This window comes from Xiphias gladius, chromosome 10 (assembly GCF_016859285.1).
Source record: "Xiphias gladius isolate SHS-SW01 ecotype Sanya breed wild chromosome 10, ASM1685928v1, whole genome shotgun sequence".
NCBI lineage: Eukaryota > Metazoa > Chordata > Actinopteri > Istiophoriformes > Xiphiidae > Xiphias > Xiphias gladius.
Genome location: NC_053409.1, coordinates 8,347,928 through 8,374,038, shown reverse-complemented (window position 1 = coordinate 8,374,038; position 26,111 = coordinate 8,347,928). Strand labels below are relative to the sequence as shown.

At 37.4% G+C, this 26,111-nt stretch overlaps 1 protein-coding gene across 3 annotated transcripts; it reads right to left on the bottom strand.

Moving 5' to 3' along the window:
- Positions 1 to 2,535: 2,535 nt before the first annotated feature.
- On the bottom strand, positions 2,536 to 25,783 carry tpo (thyroid peroxidase). Of its 3 annotated transcripts, XM_040137150.1 has the most exons (13): positions 25,521 to 25,781; positions 24,047 to 24,131; positions 23,784 to 23,944; positions 23,340 to 23,463; positions 21,357 to 21,486; positions 20,248 to 20,448; positions 19,087 to 19,578; positions 10,848 to 11,106; positions 7,264 to 7,434; positions 5,920 to 6,157; positions 5,598 to 5,806; positions 5,304 to 5,477; positions 2,536 to 2,824 (listed from the first exon to the last, which is right to left on the bottom strand). In XM_040137150.1, exons 1-13 carry the CDS (start codon positions 25,609 to 25,611, stop codon positions 2,811 to 2,813), a joined length of 2,349 nt encoding a protein of 782 aa, XP_039993084.1. In that variant the 5' UTR covers positions 25,612 to 25,781; the 3' UTR covers positions 2,536 to 2,810. The 3 variants fall into 3 exon arrangements, with proteins under 3 accessions (XP_039993084.1, XP_039993086.1, XP_039993085.1); XM_040137152.1 differs by lacking the exons at positions 23,784 to 23,944; positions 24,047 to 24,131 and having other exon boundaries at positions 21,357 to 21,521; positions 25,521 to 25,783; XM_040137151.1 differs by lacking the exons at positions 24,047 to 24,131; positions 25,521 to 25,781 and having other exon boundaries at positions 23,596 to 23,897.
- Between the last annotated feature and the right edge of the window lie 328 nt (positions 25,784 to 26,111).

The following is a 26,111-nucleotide window of genomic DNA, read 5'->3' as shown; positions in this document are numbered from 1 at the left end:
TCAGGTGTAAACCCTCTTGACTTTGTGCTCCAATATTTTATATAGGTCCTGTAACACATTACCATATAATGTTACATTTGACTTCTTTTCACATTTACAATCTTTCCCTATTCATTTCCAATTTCGATTTCAAGGCCCCCTTTAGCGCTGCATTGTGTTCTTTTCTTCTCCTCGCAAAGCTCACCGTTCCTTCTGTTGTAAACAGCTATCAAAGGTTGTTTGAATTCTTTTGCTGAGTTTTTATAGTCAAATTGTTGATGGTTTTCAATGATTTTAACAGTATACTGGTAGCCATTTCTGTATTTGATCCATATAGCAATTCACTCCTTGAAATTTTCCCGACTGTATTTTCAAACTATTGTTCTATTTCTTGGAATTTGAAAGTGATCTAGCATGTTGTTACAGACATTGAAACCTCTTTTCACCTTATAGTAAGGATACCTGAATATCTGCAGGTGCAATGTTGTGGTACATAGTTCAATGACACATGAAATCAATCCGGTAGTCAGGTAGGTAGTTACGAAAGATGGCACTTTTACAGTTTTAAACAGATGTTGAAAAGTTTAAACTTTAAAAGTTTTTCTTTATTCTGGTGAATGTAGAAACACGTACAGTATATTGACTGGAATATTTTGCAGATACTGGTAATCTTGCTTTGCACCGTCTGGATGTTATTAGTACCAGTATTAGGCCATGGTTAGACTGACAGTAGGCCTGTGTGGAAAAACACAGCCCTCTCATTCAGTTGAAAGGAACCACTCCATTGGCACAGCAGGAGTGCAAACGCAGGGGGCTCCAGCAAAACAACGTAGGGTAATCCAGCAAAATGGTAGTACCAGGCTCAACATTTGCTGCAATGCAAGGTGAAGATATTCGTAAGACAATGCATTGATCAGTCAAGTACATGCAAGTGCACATTCCTGATAGATTACTGTGTAACTTGAAGGTCCTATTTCTTCTGTTCACCTCATGTAATGCTGCCATTGTGCTGTGTCTCGACATCTGTTAAGCATTTAAACACATTAATGTTACTCAAACGGGACGTCCTGGATCATATTTTATTTTCTCACCGGTAGCTTAAACAACAATACAGCCCTCTGCACTGCTTTAACACGGGGCTGTTGTCTGTCTGAATTCCCCCTTAGAATATGGGACATGGATTTCCTATAATGTCATCTATGTTTAAACTATACAGCCTCCTGAAAAGCATGATAAAGAGTGCGAGAGGGCCAATTACAGAGTAAGCAAGCCAGAGAAATGAAACTTAACTGGACCTCAAACACAGCCATTACTTTTTAATCTTTTATTGATCTAATTTGCTAATCTGTAGAGATGCATGGAAATGTAAACACGAATGTGCAAATTGACTTTTTGTTGAATTTAGTTCCCAGGGCTATCCATCTATCAATACTGCCTGGCAAGGTACATACTGTCGCCTAGGTTAATTGGCTCTCAAATAACACTGCAAGGCAAACAAGTAAATCAGTCATGTCCTTGGCAATTTATAGATTTGGTTTTTATATGTATTTGGTAACAGGTGGCATGTATGACTCACTGGGCAGGATTGCCATAAGGAAAGGTATTACTTGGGTTTACGGTTTGTTACAGGTCAACCATCAGCTCATGTTGCTGTTACATTGTATGGAAGGCCTTTTTTGAAGTACACATACTATATTCCGCAATACTTGCTCACATGAGAACTTTGCAACTCTGTCTCCTAGAAATTATATTAATATATATGAGTAATTTGCAACAGAAAATATGATTTTTACATGCAGTGACCACAGCATGTTAAACTTCTTTATGGTTATGTTTAGGCACTCACAGTACTTGGTTAATGTTAGGGAAAGACTGTGGTCTGATTTAAATCAGAAAAAGTTCACAATGACTTCAGACACTACGTGTTGATTTACATTTCACCACGATCGTTCCCTAACCTTAATAAAAGCGCTTTCATTGTCCAAACCTAACCACAAATGGGACTGTGAAAATGAACCCTTGTCTATGATGTGACAGACGTGCACCCAACATCCACCCCAACAACCTCCTGGTGACTCCACTGCTGTTAATAGATGTAGCGCTTCATCCATTCCAAAAAAAGTGCCGCCTCCGAGTGTAATCCAGCCAGCAATTGCCACTACAACGTAACTGGGAAAACAGTTTAGCAGTTAATGAACATTATTTCCAAGAGACAGGGTTGGAACTATCACAATATAGTAGTGATTTATTAATTAGGAAATGTAGCAAGAGGTTTTTTTTTTTTCAATATTACATTTTGGCATTTTGCCTTGTCAGTTAAGTAACAGGAAACAAAGAGAAAGGGGTATGATATGCAATAAAAGTCTTTTGTCCAGGAGTCAGCCTGCGTGCATTGTGGTTATGTGGTATGAGTTTTAATCACAAGGCCCTGATTTGTTTGTTTTGTTTTGTTTTGTTTTCAGAAGCTAATGTCGTCAAGAAAACTATTGTCACATTCAGAGAGAAAAAGCAATTTCAAATGCAGTATAAGGAAAGCATGAGAAAAAGTGCTTCGACTCACAGGTTAGTGTGTATATTTTTATGGTGAATAAAATTAAACTTACTATACTTAATGACAGAGATTAAAAGTCTACCAAATTTCAAACAAGTTACAGGATATTGCCAGGAATCATTACAATTCTTCAATTTTAAAACATGTCTTATTCCATGTTTCCAAAAACACATTCTTAATCAACAAAATCCTTTAGTATACATAGAGCAAGGAAATCAATGTTCCCAGGTTTGAATATAAAACTATGAAGCATTTCTGGATCCACTGCGTTGTCAACGACTTAATGATGATTCCCTGGGGGGAAAAAAAAACAGTGTTGTAATTTAAATATCACGTCATAATAATGATGCCAGCCAACAGCTATCAACCATGCCATACCATGAACCTCTCCATGCCTTAGCTTGCTTACTTTGATTTAACAAAGAATGACAGGTGTTGTTGTAGTGTTAACACCCAGCTTCAGTGAGTACACTGGAAAATATGCATGCTCATGGCCCAAACACATGGTGTTGTCCTCTGTCTCTAAAGCACATTTCTCAACATTTCCTCACATACTCCATGACAAATTTTATCTCAGAAGGTTGACAGATTTTGAAGTACTGGTGCTATACACACAAAGTAGGGGGAGAACAATTGAATAGAAATAGCCTTTTTTTTACTGTCCCACAGCCACTTCAAAGAAATATATTAGGCAACAGTTGCCCATCTGATGACATTTTTTGCCTGGAACACATGCATTAAGATGTTTATTGGTGCTGATTTAGTATTTAATCGTGTAACCCTGTATAAGAGGAGATCCAGTAACATCAGTGCCACTTTCCAAAATTAAAATCTGTACCAAGTCAAACTGCCATTGTCATGGCCGTTAGAGATTTTCAGAGTGAATGAAATACACTGTAATTAAATTAAGCCATCCTTCATTTTAGTGGACCCACTCCAGAACCACTTAAAATAAAGCAATAGTTTGACATTTTGGGAAATATGCTTATTTGTTTTCTTGTCAAGAGTTAGATGAGGAGATTCATACTACTCCCTAATCTGTCTGGTAAATATAAGGCTAAAGCATGCAGCTGGTTAGCTTAGCACAAAGACTGAAAAATGCAGGATACAGCTAGTTCCAGAAAGATAGTTCCAGAAGTCTCTGCTGGTTACTGCTTCCAGTTGAGATATAACTTACAGACAGAGCCAGGCTATCTGTTTCCCTGTTTCCAATCTTTGTGCTAAACTGAGCTAATCAGCTGCTGACTGTGGCTTCATATTTACCCGACAGACGTGAGAGCAGTATCAATCTTATTATCTCACCCTTGGCAAGAAAGGCAAGAAAATAAGTGTAGGCCAAATTCCTAAAATGTCGAACTATCCCTTTTAGCCACTTTTAAGAGTATTATTTTGAGACTAGCTGCCTGCCTTTTTGAATCTACAAATGAGGCTGCATGTTTTCTGTAGCTGTGACTCCCTTAACTGACTTAGCTTGAATTAGCATGCCATAATTGTGAGAAACCCTAACTTAGAATTATGAGAGAAATACTGTATATGAGAATTTTTATTCATAATTATGAGATAAAATATCTTGTAATTTTGCATTAAAAATATTGATTATATATTATCAGTATTAAGTAATATGTTAAAATGCTTTATTTTACACCTTTTCACAGACACATGTTACTAGGAAACCCCTCAGACCCAAGTTCACTTCATGCCAGCTGTTGATAATAGCAACAGTTCAACAGGAAATAAACTTTGAGCTATTAGCAGTGTTTGCTGTAAAATGATCTGCAGTATCTGGGAATAGACTGCTGGAATAATCGGCGTTAAATCAAGAGGAGCTTTATGTGAGTGCCTGAACCATTTGAAAGGCTTAAAATCCCTCAGCAATACTGACATATTAATGAGAGACCCACCTACACTTGCCAGTGACATCATCAATCACAATGCCACAAGAAAGATTTGCAGGCTTTGTGATCACAGTCAAAATTGTTTGTTTTTTATTTTCTCATCATTATATTATCGAAATATTAAAATTAAATTTCATATCAACACATAATAATGGGAAATTTTCTCAGAAATAATTGAAAGAATTTTGTAAACAATTACCTAGAAGTTTTTTAGTCAAAAAAGGAAATCATAATAAAAAGAAAACAGCCCCTGCTCTCGAATCCGTTACCACTCAGTGATCAAATTTGTAAAAATTTGAAAAGGCACTCAGTGCACTGCAATGGAATACCTGTCTCAACCAAGATTCAGGTCTCTGAAGGCATTTTATATTCCTTTGACATAAATGGCTGCCTGAAAGGTGGATTAACCTCATTCAAAACCTGATGTCTTCATAAAAAGTGGATGTCATTCAGAGTCCATCTAACTTTTTGCATTTTGATGCAAATGGGACAAAGACAAAGTTGCACAAAGACAACAGGGCTGCACAAAGGCCCCTGTTCCCAATATATTTCCTATGGAACATTGCCTTTACACCATTAGCACCAGCAGATAGCAGTAAAGCACCATCCAGACAAGAGTACAACAGTACTGCAGGTCTGATGATTTACTGTATACTGTATGTGTTCAGGCATGTCTTTGGTGCTGAACCAAATCTTACAAAGGAGAGTACACCGTATACAGTATGTTTAAATATGCAGCAGTTCATACATTAAGGATAGGCTATCAACCAACTGACAGTGGAACCTCCCTTTCATGTTAAATTACTCCACATAGACAGCATTGCATCACTACAAACAGATGTTATCAAACAAATACACGTCAACAATGGTTCACATACCTGTACATTGTGGGGGTTGATCACTCCACCGATTTCGCTCACAAACTATTGAAGCAGCACCCTTTAATTTGAAACCATGGTAACAGGAGTACAGAGCAACCAGTTTGCCAGATGTAGAGGACAATATGAAATCCCCATTCTTTATCTTTGTTGGAGAGCCACACTGCTCTAAGTCTGGAATAAGTGATAAAAGTTTTTCATGTTAATGTGCAGTGGAATGATAAAATTCGAAGAAATGTGTATGATTTTTTAAATAATAGAGCTAGGACAAGCCCAACAGTTTCTCAAGCCCACCTCCACTCCTCTCTTCTCTCCAAGCTTCCAGATTCATTGATGGTATATGATTGCATGAGACATAATCAGAGGGGTATTTCCCAAATCTGAAAGGATCATAGGGGACTTCCCTTATGTCGGTGTTGTCGCAGATCATCCGAGACAGAGAACCTTTTGAAAGCTCAGCCTTCTGATGCTGGGTGAATATACCCTCAGCCTCCCACCAAAACCTGAAAAATGAAAAAGGTTGATCTCGCCATTTAAAATGAAACTTTTCAATAAATATGTTCAACTGAAGCCTTCATTTCTTTTCATTTTTTAAATTAAGCAAATATTAATGTACCTATCACCATCACGAAGCGCTTTCATCTGCTTTCCGATCAGGCAAGTGAAGAGGGGACCAGTTCTTGACCCTGGCAAAAAGTTTTCAACAAGTCCTCCAACCCATACATCGATATTGTCAAGATTTTTGTATGTTTTTTGTATCTTCTCAGCAACCTTGTAGTCTCTCACAACCTCTGTGAGATCATCCAATGTCTTAATGTACTTCAGTCCACAGAACGCTCTCCAATCATTGTATCCTAAAAAGTAATTTCAGCACAAAAGAAAACAAACGTATTTGTTCACAGTTTGCTTTCTCATCAAGAGTTAGATGAGAAGACTGAGACCGCTCTCATGTCTGTCAGATAAATACAAAGCTGGAGCTAAGAGATGGTTAGCTTAGCTGAGTTGGAAATATAGGGGAAAAAGTAGCTAGCTGTCCAACGGTAACAAAATCCACCAACCAGCAGCTCTGAAACTCACAAATGAACATGTTATATCTCATTTATTTGATCCATACACGAACCAAAATATAAAGCAACAAGTCATGTTTTCACAGAGGGTAATTGCTGGACTATTTCTTAGCACAGTGACGTCCTGGGATATTGTCATAGGCTTCCGGGCAGGGGGGGGGGGTTTGATTAAACAAGCAAGATATAAAATTTGAATTTGTGGGCTTAAGAGGTGCTGGAAGGTGAATTTTGTTACCTTCGGGGTGAACCAGGCTAGCTGTTTCCCACCTGTTTCTTGTTATTAGGCTAAAAGCCCTCTGTATTCCCAAAATCTTAAACTATTCTTTTAGAATCTTAATAGCTTTACAGAAACATTAAAACGGTTTCTGGTAGCGCTGCATAAACACACATGTATGAATGTTGTGACTGTCAGCTCATTGTCAATTCAGTCACTGGACTGAGCTGTTTGAGGTCTTTTTACCTTTCAGTGTGAAAACACTCATATCAAGCTTTTAAGCCTTTTGTAACCCAGTTCAGTTTGGCATCTTTGTGACTTATGAGCCACAAAAATATATACAGGGTTGGTGGATCATTCTTCAGTTCTTATGGTCATCACTGTAAAGAAGCAGGAAGCAGCACATTTTAGAGACAAGCTGCTTATAGGACTTGTCTACTCAAGTTAGTGTATAATACCCGTAAACATCACCTTGTTTGTGAATGTCTTGACAGTGAGATGGTTTGTTATCAGAAATTTATCAACAAAAAAAGGGCTTAAGTGTATTGACATAGGGAATAATAAAGGAAATGCTTAAGCTTTTAGAATTAAACAGGGTTTGGCTTATTGATTGTCACTCTGATTTGACAGGCTTAACTGAATGCCACTGAATGGCACTGACTCTAAGCCCAGGACAAACCTGGGAGAGCGTGATCTCGTCCTCTCTGCAGGTTTACTGAAGCCAGGTCCATGTGCTGTAGTATATTAGGGACGACCAGCCTCTCCGTTATCTCCTCTTCCATCAGCGTGTTTGCACTAACGGCTGCTGCTGCAGTTCCAATTATACCTCTCAGGATTGGTTCAATTCCACCTAGACACAAAAACGGTTAATAGAACATAGCATTTTCTTTTTTTTCCGTGGGATGCAAGAATATTCTAAGTGCACATATTGAGAATAGTATGTTTTCTGTTAACATTTATTTTTACCAATCCAGCATGTCTGTTGTAAAAAATGAAACCAAAAATACAAGAACAACAGAGGATATATAGTTGGATGGGTACAGTTTTCTCTGGATAGAGAAAACTATCTATTTTCTATTTTCTGTTCAGAAAACAGGTTTGTGTATCAGTCCTTAGCTTGGATTTGCTGTGTCCCCCAGGCTACCCAAACCGTTTTATTTGAGCAAATAGCATGAATGGACTGTTGGGGATGAATGTGCTGTTTATCATAACAACACACAGTTTCATAAAAGGAATACACTTGTGCTCGGCATTAAAACTACTGACCACTGTATCACTGCAGCAAGGTATGGACTTCAGCCACTGGAGCAAAAGGTGTTCAGTGAGTACAATGTTGAGAATTATAATCATTCAGCATTCAGCTCATATTTGTCTCTTAGGTTGCACATCTTGTGTAACTAAGATTTCCAAATCTGCATTTGCCCTAGGCCTAACAGGGTTTATTTCAGCTGCTAGAGTTATCCTTCGTAACTGGAGAAGCAAAGTCTGACCTGAATATAGAGAAAGGCTTAACTTAATGAAAAAGAATGCATCATTTGAGTTGATGAGAGACAACTTTAAAGACAACTGTAAAGAGTAATATTTGCTTGTTTGGAATCAGATTTGGCCTTCATAAAAGGAGAACATGTGTGTTAGAGTTAAACATTACACTCCTGCCATAATTTAAATTATTTTCTGATGTTTCATTTAATTGTTCATGAATATTTCTTTCTGTATGAATTAACATACAAGTAGAATGTTCTTGTATGTGTGTTCTTTGGTCTTAACATTGTTAAGAGGAAGCTGTCAATTTGTTAAGTTTGTCTTTATCCCTTATTTCTTGTATTTTGTATCAGGTTATTTGTTTCTATTTCTCTTGAACAGAAAAGCCAGTAAAAACTTAAATAACAAAAAAAGATAGAAGATATAGAAAGCTGGAAGGATCATTGTGTGGAGGTGTGTATGTGCTCACACCTTTAATCTATCCTGTTCATAAACTCAAAGATAGCTACATTGTGACATTACTGTAACTGTGTAATTGGACTGCACACACACAAAGAGACAGACACAGCACTCTGCTATGTAACAGAGTGTTAGCAGCATATTGTACTTTAGGTGTAAGTGGCGTTGGACATGACTGCAGTAATGCAGAGGTTCTGTGAAGTGGTGAGGTGAGAGCTGAGCTTAGATGCTGAGAAGACTACACTTTTCTAACCCTCACCTATGGTCATAAGCTTATGGCAGTGAAAGCAACAGGATCGTGGACAAATAAAAAGCCAACATGACATTTCTCGGCAGCGAGGTTGGTCCCACAGAGTAAGGAGCTCTGTGATTCGGGAGGGCCTCAGTCGGGAAAAGTAACTTGAGGCTGACTATGTGGATAAACCAGTTGTAATCAACTTGTCCTTTGTTGATCTTGCACAGATATTTTCTAGTGGTTAGTTTCTACACTGTGGGCTCTGAATTTATGGGGATATGATATTCTTATTTTTTTAAGCAACATGAATTTGGACTGATAAGAACAGTGGTATATGGTTTTCTAATCGTTTTTACAAAAGAAAAATGCATCTTAAAGTTTTAAAGCGGTTACAATCAATATTTTTTTATAACTACAATGCATCAAATGACAACATGAGAACAAAGACAATGTGAAAGAGGTCACTCAATCAAAGAATTACCAGCTGAATCTGCAGCTCCCCTCAGCTTTGCAGAGCTTTATAGCCAGTTAAAGCCCATGTTCAACTGTCTGGATCCCAACTTTACTGTTTTGGTTCACTCTCACCGCTCACATGGCATCGGTTTAAGCCACAGCAGGCAGCTGTTTTCAGCGAAAAAGCTCTAAAAACCCACTGTACACAGCCTGCCGTGTGGCTCTGTGACTGCTGGATGATTAGATAATCAACCGTTTGCAAACAAGTTCACCATGTCAACGTAGAAGGTGATGATACTTTTATCATATACGTACCTTTGTTGTATATCATACCCCTCTCTCTTTGCCTTTGTTTCCTGTTCTGCTATAGACTGTCAACTATCAAATAAAGGCACTAATAGGTGCGAATTATTGACATTTTTTTACAGTTGACATTTTGGATTTTTGTTATTGTTTTTGTTTTGTTTTTTAACTTTTGAGGCAGGTTAGCATTAATAAAAAGACGAGGGAGAGATGCAAATGACAAAAGTGTTTTATATTTCATTTCAAGACATCTAAGTTACACAGCTGAACAACTACAGTAGGAGGCATACCGTTTGACATTACTACTGAGAATAAAGGCACCTAGTCTGGTTTCCTCTGAGTTTATCTCTATGCAGTTTGCTACAGTAGCTAATCCAGCAGGATTTTTTCTGTTTTCTTTCCGTCTTATTCAGTGACAAGCACTTGAAATTATTTAAATAAGATTTTAAGATCCTCCAGACATGTTTTAAGACATGTGAAAATACCACACTTTGAAAAATTGGGTGGAAAAAAAAAGTTGTTTTACCTTGTTAAAAATTCTTAAAAACTTGATCTGCTCCTTATATTTTTCATTTCAGACAGTTAATTGCTGGACACTGGAGGTTTCAGGTCTCCACATCACACATTGTGTTAGCTAGGACTGTGACTAACCTCAAATGTAGTTACAACGTCACAAAATCCTGCTTGTACACTACTTAAACTCAGATTTAAAGTGAGCACAGAAAAACTTTCCACTTCAGGAGATGAATAGTATTGACCTGCACCTACATCATTCTGCACAGTGAAGGCCGAACAACCAAGTGGAGTAAAAATCAGCAAAAAACACATGCTGAAGGGGGGATTTAAGTATATTCCAAAAGCTTTAGGGAGTTCAAAACTTCTTGTCACAATATACGCTGTTTTGTTGCAGTGTGTGTTAACTGAATCTCCACAACAGAGGTGGTGAGTGCAAAGTTAGCAATATCCATGATTGGAATGGTCACGATAATGAGAATAAGACCCAGTTTGTAATGTACTGATAATTAGTGGAAAAGGTCCCTGCAGTGTGTAAAATGGAGCACACTGTATAGGCCATGTACTTGGTATGACATATTGCTGCAGGTTTCCATAGTCTGTAGTTAAAAATATGTCTATTCAGTGGTCTAACATGTGTGAGTCAGTAGAATTGTAAGCAACCAATTGTAACACGAAGACAGACTTTCAACACTGCAGCTGACCTAAATAAGGTGTTTTTTTCATTCCCTCCCCATTCCCTTTTCTTATGTTGTGTCTAGTGTGCTTGCAGGGTATGCTCTTAGTTCCAATAGGCAGCTTCATAAGTGTATACTGACCTTCTTTGACCATTCTCCATGGACTGAAGAATGTGTCATGTAGTCTCAAGTGGGGGAAGTGCTCATGTTCCTGGTAGCTCTCGTTCAGTCTCCTGAAGATTGGTGAGATGGTAGCGTGGCCGAACCTGAATGCAGCCGTGGCAAACACATTGGAGGCTGAGGGGTCCATAGTTGGATCATATCCCCCATAGGGTCCAATGTAATGTTCAAAAGACTCCGGGCCAATAATTTTTGGAACATAATCTCTCATGGTTATGATCTGAAAGTCAAAAAAGAAATGGGAGATCACAAAGCAAAAAGGATCTCTAGGTAGTCAGAAAAAAAAAACCTTAAAACCAAGGACTGTGGGCATCACTTACAGGCTATAAAGCCACAGAATTTACCTCATGGAGTATGGATAAGAACATCACTTAACAGATAACCACAATGTATCCTGTCTGGAATTATTATTAATAATATCTTGTGCATGTGTATGCATACAGCTAAAAGGAATTCCTATAGGATTTCCAGTGAGAGGAGTATTCCTGTAATATCCCGAGTTGGGTATATGAATGCACATTTGTTCCCTCGCAGGTCACTGCAGTGAATTTCATCTGCCCTCATTATTATTTATAAAGGCCTCACTTCACCACCAGAATCTTAACACATAAAGTATCACACAAATGCATACAGTGCGCATGCATGCTAGCGCACAGATTCAAATATACGCACATTAGTTGGACTCATTTGGTGTCAGTTTTCAAGTTCCAAAACTAAGATTTAGTACCTGACAGAATTCACCTACTGTTGCTTTGAAGACACCTTTTAAGAAATAGTGCTGCCTCCAATCTAGTGTAAAGACAGATTAGTGGCAGCACCAACCTTGCTACTGAGAAATGTCATGTTGGCTGTTCTTAATTGTTAAGGCAAGAATGATAGCAAAGACTGGATAACTTAACTTCATCAGCTGAAATGACTCACTGAATAGCAAGAGTCTCAAACTGCTGTGTGACTGATTTGAGTGCAGGCTTAGATTCCTAGAGTATAAAAAAACTACTAAAAACAATACCAACTGGAACCCTCAAGAGAGAATTAAATATTGTGTTCTAATATGTGTTTATTTAGTATTAGTGATCTGCAAGCAGAAATCTGCACAAACTGAAACTGATGCACACCCTGTCAACTGTGACAGGAGGACACATCCTAGACTGACTCGTGTTGTTCAGGCAGCAGTGCTTCCGATTATTCTGGTCTGCTATGAGGAGTCAGTGTCAGGGCAGCAGTCATCCATGCAGTGGTGGAAAGGAACTAAGTATATTGATGACCAAAAAAAACCCTTCTGATTATATCATCAGGGTTATCTCTGTTTTGGTTAGAGACTATAAACGTATGACCGGAAGTTTGTCTTAAAAATGAGGGGTGTGGAGTTTCTTTTTAATTATCGCAAGCCCACCCATCTTAATGGAAATCCGTTAACAAATTGCTGCACTATCACTTTAATACAAGAAATTAGCAACATTTACATTATTCTTTGTTTCTACTGTCCACTTTTGCTTTATGTTTGTCTTTTGATCTTATTTTCTGGCAGCTAAGCTCAAAAATGCAGTGCTCCTCAGCAGTCAAGTCTCTTACTTAATGGACTGAAACACTCCAAACAGCAAAGGTCTGGCCCTTTAAACTGTCAAAGCTTTTTACATAATCCTTCTGCTATCCTTCTGCCCACTTAAAAACTAAAGAGAACATAATGATATTGCTCCTCTACACTACATGGTGGATAAGCTATAGCCTTGACAACTGTGCTCTACAATTGTGTGCACTACAACTGAGAAGTTAAAATGAGCTCAGATGCTGGTAGTTGATCATTTGTATTTCCTTTTTCCTGCAAATAATAGGCTTTCACTTTATATTGAAATAGCCTCTAACCTTTCCAATTGTTTTTCTGGAAGCTTTGTAGAGTCTCCTCCCCCTCCCTCAACCTACTGTTTTCAAGTGGCTGCCCCCACAAAGTCAGTTGGAAAGAAAATATGAAGAGTTTCACCTGCCGGCTCCCCTCTGGCCTCTTTCAGTGTTTTCTCAGAGCAATATCCAATCCTAAACGCATTTTGAAAAGATTGTGAGATTTTTACTGAATGTTATCTTGCATTACAAGAATAACTTATGACCATAGAATGGATAGACCACATAATACATCCTTCTATCAGATATTTGTCCATTTATTTTAGCCATAATCAATTTCCTGCTTACTACTGGTAAAAGGCCTGAATATTTTAAATTAGCCATAGTTCAAGCACTTCTCAAAAAGCCATCTATAGATCATTCCATTTTAAATAACTTCCATCTGACATATAATCTTAGCCTTCGGTCTAAGGTCTTGGAAAAAATAGCAGCAGAGCAGCTCACTGACTAGATGTTAATGTTTAGGACTGATCTTTTTTCATTGGATTTTTAGATTGGGTCACAGCCCTTAGAGTTCCTTTAGCAGCCTATTGTGGCCAAACATCCATTTTACTGCTTTTAGATCTTACTGCGGCTTTTGATACTGTTGACCACTTGATCTTAACTAAATGCCTTAAGCACTGGCTATGGATATCAAGTACAGTTGGAGAGTGGTTTTATTCCTGTCTCTCTGAAAGGACATTCTGTATGGCCATAGGCGACTGTAAATCCTCCACTACCCAGTTCACTCATGGAAGGCCTCGGGGTTCTTTCCCTGGTCCATTATTATTCTCCATTTATATGCTATAGTACCTCTAGATCAAATCTTTCAAAAGCACCATATGTTTCCATTTTTATGAACATATACTGTATTTCTCTTTGGGTTCTGACAACATAAGACAGTTGCGCCAAACATAATCCTGCCTCAAAGTGGCAGAAAACTTTGTTCAATGAAACTCAAATAAATAGGAAGTTATTATCATGAGGCCCACACTCTTCCACTGATCACGTCCCCCCACTTAGGTTCTTTGTCATCCTGCATTAAATCTCATTTTATAAATCTCAGTCGTTATCTTTGACAACAAGCTTAATTTTAACCATCATGTGAAAACTGTTGACCAATCATGCTTCCATCACGTTTGCAACATTTCAAAAATTCTATCCTTACTATCTGCAAAGAACACCAACATCCGTGCCTTTATCATATCCTGGTTAGATTACTGCAACTCCATATATTCCGACAGATATAGACGGTAAGAACACGTGCTTAAGCAGACACACATCCACTGACATCCATCTCATAGCACCAGCCTTAAAACACTTCTAACAGTAATGTTTCATTTCCTGAATAATTACACAACCCATGGCCTGGATGTGAGTTTTTTTGTTAGTAATTACTGTGAGAGTACATATTTTAAGTCATTAAAGTAGTGCTTTTTCAGTGACTTGTCAAGAAGAATGCAGAGTGAAAACAGCATCCTACATTACATTCGTCCTGTGTGAGCTGGTTTCCTGGGAACAGCTGCAAAAGCTGAAAAGGGTTTGCAGAGTTGGATGCCTTTTTTTTCTCAGTAAGATTGGATAACTAGCAAAGTTTTCACATTAAAGGCAAAGATTTTGATGCTAATATTAAAAACAATATACAGTAGATCTACTAGATCGGCCTAGTTTCAGTGTCCTGGCACAGTCCTGCTGGCTTACTGTCGTGGCTTACTGAGATATTTGATGACAACTTGATGGCAAACACACTGGCAAAGGTTCAAAGGATCTCTAAAAAAATGAAATTATAGTTGTGGTTCAGTGATTCTGTTGTGTACCTTCAATGGAAGTGTTTTGCTTTCCTTAATCTTTGTACAGCACTTAAAACTACTGTATATCTGAGTCTGACGATCTGTTTCTTTTGTCACAGGAAGTCATGTTGAGTGTGTGCTGACTTGGTATGACTAGTTTACTTCTTGACTGTTTACTATTATTTAATATACTTAAGTGGAGCTTGCCTGTAGTAATGATCTACTGGTAGCTGGGCAATAAAGTACAAACATTTTGTTAAATTCTACATTCTTCTCTTGAGAAACACAAACATAGAGCTTTGGTACTTCTTTATTCTTCATCGCAGCCTTGAGATTGTTTTTATATGAAAAAATGGATACGGTTACAGTCTGTCGGTTTGCAACCTGGTCAGACCAGATAGTCCCTTACTTTTCACTCCACTTCCAATACGAGGATTTTGCAAGGTGGTCGTGGTTATAGCTGGAGTATGTAAATCCTTTATAGTACCTGCCTTTTATCCTTCATCCTTACAAATTATTTAAAGAACCCCCTCCACTTTAGACCCATCACTTTTTAAAATTGTAAATCTCTTTCCTCTGGTATTGTCCCTGAGTCACTTGAAAATAGCAGTTGTCAATCCATTTCTGTAGTTAAATGTAAGCCCCCCCAAAAATCTGAAAGATTACAGATTTATGTTCCTCTCTATATATATATATATAAATATATATAAATATATATATATATATATATATATATATATATATATATATATTTATCCATGTTTCATGTTTCTAATTTGAAACACAGAGGCAGTTTTTTCTGATTTAAAAAGAAAGGAAAGAACCACAAACCACATAAACAAGGTTAATATCTAAGTCATACAATCCATTATTTGATTCTCATCAGCAATAATCTACAGGGTGGGAATAAAATTTTGCCTAGCTTGTGGTAGAACTCCACATATTTCAAAATAGACTTTCATTAAACTTGCCATTTGGGGGCAGCAGAAAGAATCTGTAAACATACCATTATCTTATAAATTGATATGGCGAATGTGTCAACATACAGTTGCCTGTTCATACATCCTGCAGATATTGTATGGAGTAACATTAGTATTCATTTGGACTTGTTTCCTCCAAACTTTCACTACTCCCTCTCTTTTATCTCTGCTTTGGTCTCTACCAACTCCAAAGGGAAACATCTGGCTCTTTAGCTGCTAAACACTACACCAGCTTAGCCTAACTATGTCTGTCTGCCATATGGTGTAGGGTAGTAGGTTTTAGAGCTTTTTCACTGAAAACGGCTGCCTGCTGAGGCCAAAGGTCACTGTGAGATCTGTGGGAGTGAACAAAAAAAAGCAGAGTTGGGTGATCATTCTCTTTGCCTTCATCACTAGTAAAGTCTTCCATGTACATGTAGTCATGTAATCAATTGTTAGTACAAAAGATTTTGATTGTAGTCACTTTGAACTGCAGCGTCACAACTGAGGTGATTTGTAAAAGATCCTTCTGCTGAGACAGCAAAAAAAGCAGCAGATTCCTAGTGGATTCTTACAAACATCAGACTTGAAACAGCAGCTATCGGGCTCATACAAATTTTAAACCAATTATATCAGAAGAAAGCTTCTCATATAGAAGACGTTTTCCACTATTTAGCTTTATCTTGCCTTGCTCAACTTGCATTTCAGACATCATATAAATGCTACGAAAACAAGCAGTCGTGCCACACTCACTATAACCAGCATCTTTATCAGTTTTTGTTCACGATGAGTGCATCCTTGCTGCTCCTAGCTAGACAATTTAGTTTACATCCATTAGCAATGATGTCATATGGTTTACAATAACTAAGATTCAAAGTTCATTCTTGACCCTGGTAACAGCAGTTCAGAAACAATATCACCACAAGGTCCATTTAGTAGCTGTTCTGGGGCTTTCAATCATATGATATGATCTTCATCAGCAGATGGTGTTTGTACAGTTCATGTTCATGGAAAATCATTTGATATCATCAAATGCTATGGTTAGATTGTTTTCTCAACTATTTTCTGATACATTTTGCTTTAGCATTTTTCTTTTGTGAAATATTCATCTTGTGCTCATTAGTGGAATGTAGCTGCTGCCATTTGAATTCCTGGAAATAACTGATGTACTGTTTAATGATTCAATATTATTCACTCCAAGTGGCTTAAATTATTACATTATGATAGCAAAAGCTAAACTTACAAACAAGTGCTTACAAAATGCTGGAAAGCTCTGAGTTGTACTGAATGAATGTACCGAGGCTGATGTAAATACTGAGAGTTGCATGATGTGTTTCCCTTTTGATTCAAAATGTACTGTTTTAAATGCATATGTACAAAAAGGGAAATTTAAAAAACGGTCAATGTAATTTTGGCGACATAATTTATAAATTACCCTACCCCTATTCAGAACTATGTGGTTAGCCAGCTTTATAAATTCAACAGATTGCAGCACAGCACAGTTTTAAAATCAGGTCTTAAAACTCTAAATGAATTCATCTTCTTATTGATTTTGTAAACTGTTACTATATTTCTATCAATCCTATGCATTGTATAATCAAAACAATAAATGCAAGAATTAAATTTTCATCTCTGCAAAGGTTCCAGTCAAGGCAAATTTTTCTCTTCATTGTCAACCCTTTAATGACCCTGAGTCATGTTTACCTCACAATAGAAATAATCTCTTGTGTCCTTTCAAACAACACATCAACAGCACCCCTCCTTACGTCCTTGATATCAGTTTGAGCTTCTTTAATAACATGTGATTGCAACTGGCATCTGCAGATCAAATAAATTTCCACAATCATGAAGGCTAGATTAGTTGTTCCCCCTCAGGCATCATTTGTGTTCCTCAATAGAGACTTTATGGCAATGATAGTGAATTGCTTTATTATCATCACACAGTTGTGTCTCCAATCGTCACCAACAGTATCTAACAGTAATGGTGCTCTAGTGCAGTACATCCAGATTGTAAGGTATAAACAGTCCACAAACTCTTCATGTGAATCAATCAAAATTCTACTAGTCCTGACCAAATACCAACCACAGCATGACCTCCATTTGATTTCTAATTATCATTGCCTCTGTATCACAATTAGCCTTTACACCACCAGTATGGAATTTGATCTTCCTGCCTTTTTAATGGTGTTTTCATGGGGGGTAATGGGCATGTAAATAGTAAGGAAGATCTGCTCTACTCCATGTAGTCCAACAAAATCCGTTCATTGTTAAACCCACTGCAGCACAGAAACTACAGGAAAAACATGGACCTGCCATGTCAGTGGTCAGTAATGACAGTGGTTGCAGCAGGAAACTACTTAACTATTGCTACAGGTGGTTACAGCAATGTACAGATCTATTCATTATTGATATGCCATCCCTATGATTATGACTTGACAAGCAGGTTGAAAAACAAACGTGTTTTTTTCTTTGATAATCTTAGGTGACTCTTTCTGGAAAGTTTGCAAGTTAAGCTAAATTGTTTAAAAGCATTTAGGGCATCTCGACCTGAAGAACTGAATTACTTTTCAGAGGCTGTTTTGCAAGTAACGGGTGACCAAAAGCCACTTTTTAAACATACTTTTTGCACTTATTTTTAAGTTGGATGAATTTTTGATGTTACAGATGTAACATTTTGCTCTAGCTGTAAAAGTTAAAATTAAAATATTTGGCACAGAGGGTTGATTTCTACTCTGCATGGAAGAAACAGTACTAGATTTATATCACTACTCACTGAATTTGAGCTAAAAAAATTTGAGCTAAAATAAGTAATTGATTGAAAGAAAATTAATGAGCAACAATTTTAATACTCATTAGCTGATTGAAGTCATTCTATAGACAAAAGGGTTTCTGCTTCTCAAATGTTAATATTTGTGGTTTTCTAGTCATGATAGATCAACAGTTGATCTACAGTTGTAGAGGTAATATCTTGGGTTTTGACTTGCTGGTCAAGCCATTTAAAGGAATAGTTTGACATTTTGGGAAATACAATTTATTTGTCTTCTTGCCAAGAGTTAGGTGAGGAGATGGATATCACCCCCACCAGAAATTTCAAAAAGAAAAATTTGTAGTTAGAATTACATGCTGGAACTATTTCTTCACTTGTGCACTTGACTTCAGGTTGTCCAAATCAGCATTTTGTAAAGTTTAAACTTTTCATTTTTAACATCTCTGGTTTAGATAAACAAGATGAAAAGTTAATTAAGAAAGTTAAGAGCTGCTGGTGGGTTCATTTATTTTTTAACTTTGGACGGACCCAGGCTAACTCTTAGGCTGTGCTTCAGGTCTCTATGCAAAGCTAACTGTCTCCCGGCTTTATATTTAATGTACAGACATACAAGTTGTATAAATCCTCTCATCTAAATCTCAGCAAGCTACCTGAAATATCAACATTTCCTTTAAATGTGTCAGCTCAGGCTCTGACAAATGGACGGATTTTTGCATTTTTTTCTGGACATTTTGTGGAGAAATCAGCAGATTGATCGATAATGGCATAATTTTGGCATAATAATACAATTTAAGTTACTAGTCACATACCTGGTGCAGGGCTCCAATAATCTTGCGGGTTTCTTGGTATATCATCTCTGGGCTCCAGTGACCATTAATGCGTTTCAGTACCTCTGCAATTCGATTGTGTTCCCTAAGCCACAATGTATGCAAAGCGGTAAGGGGTATACCCTCGTTGACCCGACTGTCTCCAGCACTGAAACAATCCACTCTCCCCCCCTGCGGATCTTGGTGACAGGTTGACGGCAGAGTGGCTACGAAAGGAAGGTAAGGTCTTCCTTTTGGATCCTTGAATTGGTTGTTGACAGTAAGTTTCCCATTAAGGCCAGAGAGGTCACGGAGGAAGCTCTCCAGCTTTGGAGTGTGGCCATACACAACCGAAGCATCAATGAACGATGTGATGGCATTCATCTGTTGTCGCTGCAGAGCTTGTCCAATATCTGAACCAAAATTGACAAAGCAGACTGGTGTGGAGCGAAAGAATGGCATGCAGCCTTGTGCACCAGAGAGCTCTTCACGTGTCTGTAGAGAAGACAAAATAATTCACGACAAGCTGTTTCAATAGCAGCATAAAATACTGTTGAGCTATCTATGAAATGTATCTGTTGCTGTGAGCATGGAATTTTAAAGGAATAGTTCTTCTGTTTTCTTGTTAGATGACAAGATTGACCATTCTTATGTCTGTCCCATATGTCCGCCCAAGCTTAGCTCAGCATAAATTGGAAACAGGGGGACAAAGCCTGCCTGGCTCTGTCCAATGGTAACAAAACTCACCTACCAACACCTCTAAAACTCACTAATAAATGTGTTATATTTCATTTGTTTAAGCGATACAAAAACAAAATTGTACATTTAATTTGGGTTTTTAAGGATAGTTGTGTGTGGGGCTATTTCTTTATCAAGAGCAGTAAATTCCTGGAGTTTCCACTGGTTGTGTGGGAAGTCAATAAGTCCAGTTGCTCAGTCTTTATGCTAAGGTAACCAGTTGCTGGCTCTAGCTTTATATTGAATGTACCGATGGGAGAGTGGTATCAATCTTCTCATCTAACTCTCAACAAGAAAGCGAATAATATTTCCCAAAATGTGGAACTATTTCTTTCAAATACAGGACTGTGACAAGAGAGCAATCACGATAAAGGCAATCACGATACATAAGCAAAATGTAGAAAGACTGTTGTGCTTTCAGTTTACCTGAATGGGAAAGCATGGATGCACATTTTCACACATGTTCAAACAGTCCATCCCAGTCCAAAAAGCAGCACTGCCGGTGCTTTGAGGGGTAAAGGTTATGTCATGGTCAATGTACTGCCCCCACTCTACCAGCAGGTGAGAATAGATGTCATCTTTTCTTTTAGAGGAGCTCTTCACTATTTTCTTGCTGATTTCCCTTGGCTGTTGACACAGTAGGATTTGTTATTTTGGATGACACTGAGTACTACGTTTTACAGTGTGCAAATGCATTTTCCTCCAACCATCTCTCATGACTTGCCATCTATCAGTCAGTGTTTTCATCATAAATGGAAATGAACACACATTCCGGGGAAGGCCTTTCGTGTCCCAGTCAGGGGTTATGATGGATAATAACTTGTTTGTGTAAATTAGTTCATTTTTTAAATCCTTAACTTATATAATAAATAGATAAATAGCTTAAGCTAAAAAAAACAGGCTGTGATATGTTCTGGCCAACTCCTTTTCTTTCATGTCCTAATATATCAAATCAAAAAGACTTTGGCAACTGATTAAAAATGAGTTATCCAGTACATTAGGCACCCAAGATATGATTAACTTGACCCTCTTTTATAAGAAATGGAAAGGTTAGGATCAAAGATTATTAATTATCTAAAACACTGGTAAATTATAGCTCCTATATATGGATGTAAACTGCTGGCTGGATACAACTGATGCATATTTCATGAGTTCTGCCTCTAAAAGACCTCACTCTCACTGTGTGGTAATGAGTGCATAAATTAAGACTTAAATTCAATGCAAATATCAGCGTAACAGTTTCATCTTCTGTTTGAGAGAAATAATGTTTATCCACACGACTGGAAATCAGCTCCTCTCAAGCTATGGAAATAATGTCTTTTAAAGGCCATAATATTCAAATGCAGCTGTAATCTGTGTCATCTCACACACACTTCTGCTGTTCCTAAATTGCTGTGGAATTTATCTGCTGTAAAACAGGTGAGGAAAATAAATGGAATGCAACATTAACTCAGGTTTGCGGGGTTGGGCTTGCTTCATTTCTAATTTCTCCACCAAGACTTTTGTGTCCGTCAGACCAACATTTTGTAGATTACCGGGGGAAGTTGGAATCCATTATGCAGCCGTCCTCGGTTCCAACCCTTGGGTTCTCTCTCTCCGTCTTCGTATTCAGCTGGAAGCCATCTGACCAAGGCAGTGTTGGCTGCTCCCCAGAGAGGATTATGCCTGACAAAAAGAATCATGAAGCATGTCCAGAAATGCTGCAATACAAAACAATATATGCAATCACTGAATGCAACAGCATTTGGCTTTCTCCAAATGGCCAGAGAGAGTTTAAGACAATACATTTTGGCCAACGTCTAATCAATATCAACTACTTAGGCTAGGTTAGCTAATTGAGGGATTTGCTAAATATTTTGATACTCTCTATCACTGGTTGATACAATAGTGATACAGGTGCAGTGCTTTTGCTTTTTTGATCATACAGTATGAAGGTACCTTTCTTTCTTTGGAAAAACCATATGCTGATATGTGGGGTTTTTTTTCAGCAAACCCTTGCTGTTAGAGAAGCAACAACAGTGGCTGATATAAATACAACAAAGAAGAAGCCACAGTCCGATCAGAGTTGATCCGACCTTCAGATGAGGATGGACAGTTAATAAAGGAAAGGGTCAGAATCGATGCAGCAAAACCAGAGATATCATCTTTTTTATTCCACACGATCCTTTTCCTTGCAAAAACCAGGTAACTACATTAACCACAATGCAATGTCTACTGCCAACACTTTAGTCAGAGGTTAGGGTGTATTATGCTAGTAGTGGCTTATGAGCCTCTAGTCTCAAGCAGAGATGAGCAGCAGGCTACAGAGGTCTGGTCAGTTCACTTCTTTCTAACTCCACACGCCCAGATTTTTTTTTTTTTTTTTTTTTGAAGAATTGTCATTCCCAACCTACGCTGACTCAAGTGTCATCAATTTCAGCAATATATAAGACTTCACAAAGCTCCCTCTGGAGCCACAAAAGGTTTCATACAACTTTGTCATATATGCAGTAGTACTGCCCAACACCTGTAAACAATATTTGATGTTGAAAATCAGTAATGTTCCCCTTCAGTTGTCATTATAATAGGGGGAATTGAGCTGCTTTTTGGTTAAATTAGAAATAGATTTTGTTTTGGGTTAAATGTCAATAAAGCAAATGTGCCTTATCTCGTGCTTTGATTCAATGTAGAATAGACTTTTTCAGTATCAAAAGAAAACCATGTGGATATTATAGAAAAACCAATTTTGCCAGTGAATATTTTATTAAGTTCAGTATAAACATTTTGCAATTTGCCAGATACATTGATTTACAGTATTTTTAATTATGATGATTAAGAACATAATCTGGGCGCCTTATGTTTCCTCTAAAACATGCAGGCATTTGCTGTAGCAAATTAGTTGTATATAAAGTAAATGCATTTTTGAGGAGAAAGGGCTGGGTAAAAGCAGCATACAGTAGAGGAGCAATGAAATTTCAACTGCCAATTTTAAAATAAAATCATTCATTAAAATAGCAAATACTAGTATGGCGCAATCAACATTTAATTTGAAAATCCAAGTTTTATTTTCATTTTAAAGTTTGAAAATGAACCATTACTGCTAAAAGTGAATGAAATCTCTAATGACTGTAATGACATATAGTTTTTATTATACACCAAAGTGCTACAATAAAAATGAAACTGTATGTGAGATGGATTTTTCATTTTCAATTTCGCAGAGAACATGCTTGACATTAAAACGGGAAACTGGGTGCTTGCTTTTTTAATTTGAGAGCAGCTTAGAGACGTGGTGGTTGGAATTACCAAAACCATGAGAAATGGCTTTTAACTCATCTCACTTTTCAGAACATTCTTCCCAAATGGTGATAATGCTTATTTATTCACTGTACATAGTTTATCTAAAATTGGATTTACTTTGGATTTAGTTCCAGAAAGAATCTGCCTCCCATTACTGGTTCTTATACTATAATGTCTTTTACTGTATAAAAATATGGTCCTGGTTGTTTGACTTATCAAAAGGTGAGAAGACAGTTATCTACCTGTTATTGCAGATTCCAGATATGGAACGGTAATTTGAGTTAAGATGACAGATGTTTGGATGTGTTGTAGGTGGACAAAGGGACAGCTCTGCAATCAGCTCCACATCCTCCCATGACAGAAACTCTATAGCAAAGTGACATAGTAAAGTTAACACAAAAAAAAATCAACTGGAATTCAATCTTTCTGCGCTTTAAGGGCATAGAGAATCTGAGAGGAAACACACTATCAAATGAGAAACAATAACTGAGAATATACCTCTTTTGTAGCCCGTGTCCATTTAAATTATCTGTTGTTCTGGTGGACTATTAAAATTGTAAGAAAAGTAGCAGTGGACCAATTGCAAATTGTGGTTGTGTTATTGCTTTGAGTCCAAGGTGTCCAACTGTCTCTAATGTTTTGTTGAACAGTGAGATCCTCGATTTAATGAAAGAGAGCAATTCTACCTGGTGCCAGGACATCCCTTTTATATCTCTGTCTCGCTCTGTTCTTTAGGACTTGCAGAGTTGTTTGAAAAACCTCTGCAGCTCGGGAAGTCTCCAGGGTCTCAGGCTCGGTTTGCCGAAGGAATGTAAACATGTGCGTGGACGAGGAGGGCGTGCTCCGTCTGTGCACAGAAATAGGTTTTTTTCTGTTGGTTTTTGAGAAGGTATTTTTTGCAGTTAAAATAGAGACAGACAATATGTTAATTCATTTGATAGTTTATTACCGTTGTCTAGAGTGGAATAAGGCTTCATCTACAATTTGAAGGCTTTCTTGATATGATGAGATAATCAATTCTCTGATAGATGTGGCTGGAAGATATACAGTACAAAATAAAAAAAAAGCACAAAAATCAGTTAAAATGGCATTACGGGCTCTCAGTCTGTAACCAGAACATTAACTGTATACTGTAAGTGGTGGAAAGTAACTAAGTACATTTATTAAAGTATTGTACTTAAATACAATTTTAAAGCATTTGTACTTTGAGTATTTCCCTTTGACACTACTTTCTACTTCTACTGTACATTTTAGAGAGAAATGAGAAATGTTGTGCCTTACTTCGGGCCCCTAAAAACCCTTGCCACACGTTTCACAAGTCTATGAGTTGTAAGCAGTTCCACCAGAGTGATATCCACTTAAACCTTTCAGATGGTTTCATTTAAAAAAAACTGTAGGCTGAAAGAGGTCAAATTATCCAATATTTCACCAAAAAAGAAAGGACAAATGAACACAAATTTTAAGTAGCAGAATTTTTTTTGGTCTTCTTTTCCACCCTATTAATCATCTCAGGAACCCTCATATCTATCTGGTGACCCTTTGAAGAGGGGCCTGAGCCCCAGGTTGGGAACCACTGGATTAAATACCTTGCTGTATATCAAGTATTTAAAGCCAATCCCACCATACCACTACAACAGTAAAATGCTACTTGTGCATTAATGCATTAATAATGATAATGTAATAATGTCATATATAATGTGTCACAAGGGACATTTTCTGCTGCATGAGTACTTTTACAATGATACTTAAAGTACATTTTGCTAATAATACTTATGTACTTTTACGAAAGCAGGAATTTGAATGGGGTTTACCAGTAAGGGAGTATTTCTACACTGTGACAATTGTACTTTTATGCAAGTACAAGATCTGATCTTTTTTCTACCACTGACTGCCTGTCAAACCATATTGATTACAAGTGTTACATGTAGCATGTTAGATGTCAGTAAATATGTTATTTTAATGTATCTAAAGTGTCATTACATAAATACACAAAAACCAAGAGGGTTTCCACAGCCTTGTATGCAGAGTTTTCACTTTTCATGTCAGTGTGTCAGCCTTGGTAGTAAATCTGCTGACGTGTAAACAGTACTTTGAATTTCCATACAAAACAAGAAGAAAAAAGTTCAAAGAAACATAAGAAAGCTGACTATCCTTTTCTATGACTTTATCTCCCTTCTCCAATTCCAGTACATATTTACCTCAGGAATGAATAAAAACCTAATTATGCTTTATTAGTAGTTATTTATTATAAGTAAGATTTTATGTTCTCTCTTGCCAGTCTATGACTGCTGTGTAGTTTAGTGCACACAGAAAACTGCATTTTAATTAATCCCTCCAATCCTTCAACTGTTATCATAGATTACCACATACTTAAGGGGAAAAAAGATTTCAGCACACGCATTTATGAAAAAAGATTTACTTACAGTTGAAATGTCTGGCTTCATCAGCTGAAAAACTTGGGAGAGCCATGCAAACCAACATTACATGGAAAATTAAACTGAAAAAACATGCCATTTTGTGGGCAGTTTACAGTAGACGAGTCAGGGAATAATAAAGACTTATCTGGCTGCTGTGTGCCCTGTCAAACCTGTCCTTTTATATACAGATAAAGCATGGAGTCCATTACCAAGGTTAAATAAACCAGCCCTCACTGGAATTACTCAGAGATTCAGTGTTTCTTTTGTACTCGGTTGAATGATTTGAAAAAGTACTTTTTTTCCCTTCCATTATCTCAGCCACTTGGATATGTGGTATGTCCTGGAACTCTATGTAACAATCCCAGAGAAAACATGACAAAATACTGACGTAGAACAATGCTTCTCTTGCATATGTAGCCTGACATAGCCAGTTCATATGGGTTTTACTCCACTGAGCATATCCACTGAACTTAGTGACTCTAATGGAATGTATTGATTTTGATGCAAAATTTCAGCATTTTAAAAGGCTGGTGTGGCCAGGCCTTAAACTATCTACAGCTACAAAGACCATCCAAGCAAAAAGTGAAGTACCACTAA